The sequence below is a fragment of the Bison bison genome, unplaced genomic scaffold (assembly GCF_000754665.1).
Source record: "Bison bison bison isolate TAMUID 2011002044 unplaced genomic scaffold, Bison_UMD1.0 scf7180017864322, whole genome shotgun sequence".
Taxonomy (NCBI): domain Eukaryota; kingdom Metazoa; phylum Chordata; class Mammalia; order Artiodactyla; family Bovidae; genus Bison; species Bison bison.
In genome coordinates this window covers 764,199-770,396 of record NW_011494894.1, presented here as the reverse complement: position 1 = coordinate 770,396, position 6,198 = coordinate 764,199, and the positions used below count along the sequence as shown (strand labels likewise).

At 40.1% G+C, this 6,198-nt stretch overlaps 1 protein-coding gene across 1 annotated transcript in view; it reads right to left on the bottom strand.

The window, feature by feature from the left end:
• Positions 1-620: 620 nt before the first annotated feature.
• The window catches only part of PPP2R5A (protein phosphatase 2, regulatory subunit B', alpha), a 72,209-nt gene continuing 66,631 nt past the window's right edge, over positions 621-6,198 (bottom strand). The window contains exons 9-13 of the mRNA XM_010853026.1: positions 5,312-5,362; positions 4,912-5,031; positions 4,704-4,831; positions 3,574-3,675; positions 621-1,829 (exon numbers count right to left, since the gene is read on the bottom strand). Of these exons, the coding sequence (XP_010851328.1) occupies positions 1,697-1,829; positions 3,574-3,675; positions 4,704-4,831; positions 4,912-5,031; positions 5,312-5,362 (534 nt within the window). The 3' untranslated portion in view covers positions 621-1,696. The remainder of the gene's footprint in view (positions 1,830-3,573; positions 3,676-4,703; positions 4,832-4,911; positions 5,032-5,311; positions 5,363-6,198) is intronic.

Below are 6,198 nucleotides of genomic sequence, written 5' to 3'. Positions count from 1 at the left end.
GCAAGAACACTGGGTCTGGACGGTTGTGGTAAGGCTGCCACTTGGAAACTGTAAAGTATGAGCCGTATTCCAAAAGGAAGTTTCTCCTGGGGCCACAGTGAGTGGAATGAGCTGCTTTCGTAGTGACCTAGGAATAGTGTGCTAGAATTTTTGCTAGAGTTTTTTATGGTTGTGAAAGAGCAGAAGCAGGTATCAGTAGTTGAAAGCCTGGTAACAATTTCTGATTCTGCCACAATCTCCCTGCCTGCCCCCATAAAAAACAGTGCCATTACTTACAGATTTTGAGATTTTGCTCCTGGGTCTGTTTTAATTAACACTGTCTGTGTATTTGTACACATTTAAGCTAAGTTAAACCCATCCTGTGAACATAAAGGGACATGAAAGAAGATGGAGAGATATCCTCAAATTTAGAATTTTATGTACAAATTCTATAAAATAGAACACTGGTAAATGGCTGGAACACTCGACTCTGGCACACAGTCTTCCTATTTAACTGGCGCACAACCTGCAGTTTGCCTTACAGGTTTTCTCTGTATACACGTATGTACATATATATGAATGAATGGAGGGGGCGGGCTTCTGGACATCTCAACTCAGTGCTGAAAAAAGCAAAGGTGACATAAGGCAAAATACAAACATAGACTTTATTAAATGCTGCTCAATCCCCCAATAAAGATCTTTCATTACAAAACAGTTTTCCACACAACTGCAAGTTAAGAGACTGGAATGGTACTCTGATAATAAAACGTGAGAAATAACTTGACCAAGTAAAAACATACATGACTTCCTACAGGCCGCCTTTTCAGAACCCTACAGAGGAAGCCTACTGCATTTCCTTTACGTAAAGCCAGGCAGTGACAACGCGCGCTCTGCACCACCACACGGTGGGAATCAAAGCCTCCATCCCTGTCGGGAGGGGCCGGAGAAGGGCAGGCTGTGAGGACTGGGAAGGCCCTGCCTTCAGCCTTTGGGAGGAAGAGGAGGAATGAACTGAGAGGCAGGCTGTGTTTTCCGTGCTGCCTCCACCCATCTGTGCTCATCACCCTGGGGAGTTGCAGATGAAGGAGGAGGTGCATAAGGACTGATCTGAAATCTGGTTTACTTTCCCAGCATTTATAATTTGTGCTTTTAAAAGCCTGGAAATTAAGTTTTTGCTCAAATTCCAGAGTACAGTAATGTATCAAAAGGAAGGCTTAGGGCAAGTAGTTCCCTCCATCATACTTCTGGAAGAGATGAAGGAAAGGATAAGAATTACACCTTAGTTTTAGTTTAGGAAATAGTCTTTTTCCTAGGATGTAACTAAGGTTTGCAGCGATGTGAAAAGCACGTTATCAAAGGGAAAAATACACAGAGCAGACGGCTACACCTGTGTGCAACACAACCCAAACCAGGATTCCAGCCACGATTCCTACCACTCCCGTAATTATCTCACTCATCACATCGATGAGAAAGTTCGTTCATTTCTGTGAAACTTCAGAAGTGACACAAATCAATGATTAGACAAGGGTTACAATATACTGTGGCCATGATACAGCACAGGGCTATGTTTAGTCCATATATTTTTTCATTTACAGTTGCCAGGAAAAAAATTGGCCTTTTAATTATATTATACTGATGAGGTTTGTTTCATAATTTTTACATATTTCAAAAAAGTGTACAAAACTGCCTAGCCAACAGAGGTGGCAGGCTTTTTTTTTTATCCATCATTTGTATTGCTGAGAATACTGTGCATGTTGTAAGCACTGTTCTGCTTTTCTAGAGCTTTCTTCAGCTTTAGCTCCTCCAATTTTTTCCATAATTCTTCTCGCTCCAATTCCTTCTTTTTCTCCCTGTAAACAGAGCAGGAATTTTGTAGTTAGAAACTTGTTTCATAGCTTGAAGAAACATGCTGTTTGGCAGTTTCCTGGAAAATAGACTTATTGACTCACATTTCACTTAAACCCCTCCACCTAAAGCATTTGACAGTCAGGTTTACCTAGGGTACTGCATTATTTGCCATTACCGTCCTCAGTGTAATTAACCAAGTCCGTCCGTCTCCTGCACTAACTGAAATGTATCAGCATCGCCACGGCCACTGTGTTAGTGCTTCATGGTTGACAAACCACTCAACGTGGACTCAGTCACGTAAACCCCGTGCAGTGGTTGTATCGTCACAATTGCTCTTTTGCCAACAGACTGACAGGCTGGCCGCGAGTCGGTCTGGGGCCGTTTCCTGGTGGACCCGCATCCTTCCAAATCCCATCTCTAAGTTACCGACCAGTCTGTGTCTTACAATCTCTTGTCTCTTGCATGTCAGATGGAAACTTTAAACTCTGAATAATCTCTTAACCCCACAAAACTCAAAACATGTTGCTTCAACTATTAATACTTAATTTCAGTTCTAAAGAGAACATTTTTGAATAATGTGGATCAAACTATTCTGAAGGGCTATATAAATGTGTGAAAAACCCACAGGCTTACAGTTCCACAGTTACATATGCTTTAAGGGGACAAAAGTGCTGATTTATGCAGATAGTGAGATACAAGGATCAGTCTTATGTGAAATACGCATTTTTCAATGTAAGTTTCATATGATCCCAGTCATCTCTTCCTTCTTCCTATTGCTTCCGGGGCTCCTAATTTGTATTCCTGCCTGAAAGGTGCTATTTAAAAGAAATAACGCATTGAGTTAGTTATTGATGGACTAGGATGACCTTGAAGGAGAGAGATCCTTTCTCTACTTGACACCAGAAAACCAGGACTAGGAACTTACAGTCAAAGTAGATCGGTTTTTCCAAACATAATAGGTGATACAATTATTACAAATATATGGGCTCAGGTACCTCAGTTATTGTCCACCTTAAGTTTAAATATTGTGCAAGGAGCAGCTTGAAGAATAAGCTCACTATGGACGCCCACGAGGACAAAGCAATTCTCATAAATGTAAAACAAACTGAGTAAGACAGTATTTAAAATTTAATATAAAATGTATTTCACAATGTAGATGTTACCAAGACTGATGAAGTCTAAGGCTCACAATGAGATCAGAATTTATGATCCACATTAAAACCATCTTACCATTAGGAGTTTACCTGCATATGACTTTAAAGTATTTATTATTATTGTTGTTGTTGTTTAATCTCTAAGTCCAACTCTGCAACCCCCTGGACTGCCAGGCTCCTCTGTTCATACGCGTTGGCAGGCGGAATCTTTACCCTGAGCCACCGGGGAAGCCCATAAAGTGTTTATTATGCTAAGCCGCTTCAGTCATGTCCGACTCTTTGTGACCCTACGGACTGTAGTGCACCAGGCTCCTCTGTCCATGGGATTCTCTCCAGGCAAGAATACTGGAGTGGGTTGCCATTTCCTCCTCCAGGGGATCTTCCTGACCCAGGCCTTGAACCCGTGTCTCTTGCGTCTCCTGCATTGGTGGGCAGTTTCTAAACCATAACACCACCTGAGATGTTCAAATTGTAATGGCTGATGTAATTGGCTTTTTAAACATAATTTTAACCTAGAATACCTTACTGGACTGAATCACATTCAAGTAATCTAAAATGTACAGTTAACTTTGTAATTAAAAATGTCAAATACCTTTGTCTTTCAGCTTTGTATGAGCTAGTAAGGTCATCGAAAAGCTTGCCGTTCATCTCCATGAGGGTTTTCAGCACATTGTACACCAGTGCTACAATGGTCCTAAAAGGAAAACAAGCCAGTGCTGGGTTACTGATGCTACTACCAGATGGGAAATGTATCACTATCATCTCTGAAATGGCTTTGACACTGACTCAGTCAATCCACTAGTGAGGATAAACTGAAGCTCAAGAAGTTCAGTAATTTGTTCAAGGTCACCAAGCCAGTGGTAGCAGAGATGGTCTATCTGGTTCCAAAATTCACATTTTTCTCACTGTGTCATGCTTGGGTTAAACCCTAAAAATGTTATGGCCAGCTTCCTGTCTGCTCTAGAGTCTGATTTGATGATTTAGTCACCAAGTCGTGTCCGACTCTTGCGACCCCATGGACTATAGCCTGCCAGGCTCCTCTCTCCATGGGATTCTCCAGGCAAGAGTACTGGAGTGGGTTGCCATTTCCTTCTCCAAGGTATCTTCCCAACCCAGGAATCGAACACAGGTCTCCTGCACTGCAGGCAGATTCTTTACCAACTGAGCTATGAGGGAACACAGGGACTACTCTAGAGTCTACTATCACAACTCCTGAATAATAGTATTAAAAGCAGCTGAAAAAGATGCAATTACTATGACTTGTTAGAAGAAAGAAAAGTAGACAACAGGATAAGGATGTTACAGAATTTAGAACATAAGCAATCTAAACATCACTGACGTGACCCTGAGCACTGACGCTTCTCCCTGGGCTAAGCCAGCTGAGATGTGAGCCTGGATACTGGCAGAATGTCATACCAAACAGTCCCTAGATTTGCAATTCTAAACTGTAATTAAGAACATGCAGGAGTTCAGAGTTTTTAAGGATAAGCCACCCCATTCTTTTCATTTGGCCCTGCAATAAACCTTTCTCTGCTACAAACAAACAAACATACAGACCCACATATATGTACAACTTCATAAAACTCACTGCAGAATAGAACCATGTGATGTTAACCTTGGGAGTTCCAAATCTGTATAGGTTTCCTATGTATGAGTTATGAGATCAAATGACAAAGATGTTAGAAAAACAAAAATGACACAATCAACATAAAAGACACTTACGGATTCCAGTGTTCTTTGGAGATTTTGTACAAACTGCCAAACATAATTGGCAGAATTTTATCAATATTCTCCTCAATCAAACTAAGAATATATTCATTGTTCCAGAAGTACAGTGCCCTTTCTGCAACCTAAAAAAGACATTCAGAAACATCAAAACTAAGAAAAGTAATAGTGTAAAATAAAAATGGCTTCACTGAAAACACCATACCTGAAAATGAGAACTGGATACACACTTGGATATCTGCTTAAAAAGAGGCTCTTCAATTTTTTTGAATTGTGTAGGTTCAATGACATCTAAGATTTCTTCAATTTCTCCTAAAAACATCACCTAGGTTAAAAAAATTTTCTTTTAAGAAACATAATATGACAAATTATATGATGTTAATACAGAAAACACAAATGAGAAGGTTAACAGTGGACGAAAAATACCTTGACAGTACATGCCACTTACCATAATGGACAGCTCTTCCACCAAGTTTCTCTAAACCCCACAGAACAGTGTCCACTTGGTAGGTAGTGGTGGTGATACCCACAACCCAAGGAAGCACGGTTTATAGCCCTGAGATTGAAAAGTTCTAATAAAATGCACTGTTTTTGTTAAAACTCACCTCTTTCTGACTGCATGTTTTTGGCCAAAATTTCAGCAATCCTCTGATCACCTGCAAAAAAGGGAAAAATTTGGCATGAATTAAGCAATGAAGCTGGCTAACCTCAGGAAATTTTAAATAACCGTGATAATATCAATATTCATTCTGAAGTAGAAGAAAGTATTATTCAATACCTCTGCATCTCCCCTTACTCTGCTCAGCTTTATTTAGGCTTTTACCCATTCAACAGATACTTGTTGAGTGCCTTTGTACCAGATACTGCTCTAGATCAGGGACACACTGATGAACAAGACGAAGATGGTCCCTGATTTTCATGAAGCAGGAAGACTGACATAGTTAGCAATTAAACTTATAAATAAAGTAATTTTAATAGTAGTAAGGGCTACTTCCTACTAAGTATGAGATAATGACTTGGTGGGGTGAGGAAGGGAGGTTATTTTATGGAAAAACTAAGGAACAGATAATTCCTGTTTTTTAAACCATCATGAAGCACCCCCCAAAAGCCAGAAAGCTTCCAAATTTATTTCAGGGCTAGCACAGTTCTGATAAGCCAAATACAGTGAGACAAGAGGTCATGAATTCAAGTAAACACAGTTGTAAAAATCTGTATTAAACTGAATATAACAGTATATAGGAAAAAGAGTATTGTCACCTTGCTTATTTAACTATATGCAGAGGACATTATTAGAAATGCTGGGCTGGAAGAAGCACAAGCTGGAATCAAGATTGCCAGGAGAAATATCAATAACCTCAGATATGCAGATGACACCACCCTTAAGGCAGAAAGTGAAGAAGAACTAAAGAGCCTCTTGAAAGTGAAAGAGGAGAGTGAAAAAGTTGGCTTAAAGCACAACATTCAGAAAACGAAGATCATGGCATCCAGTCCC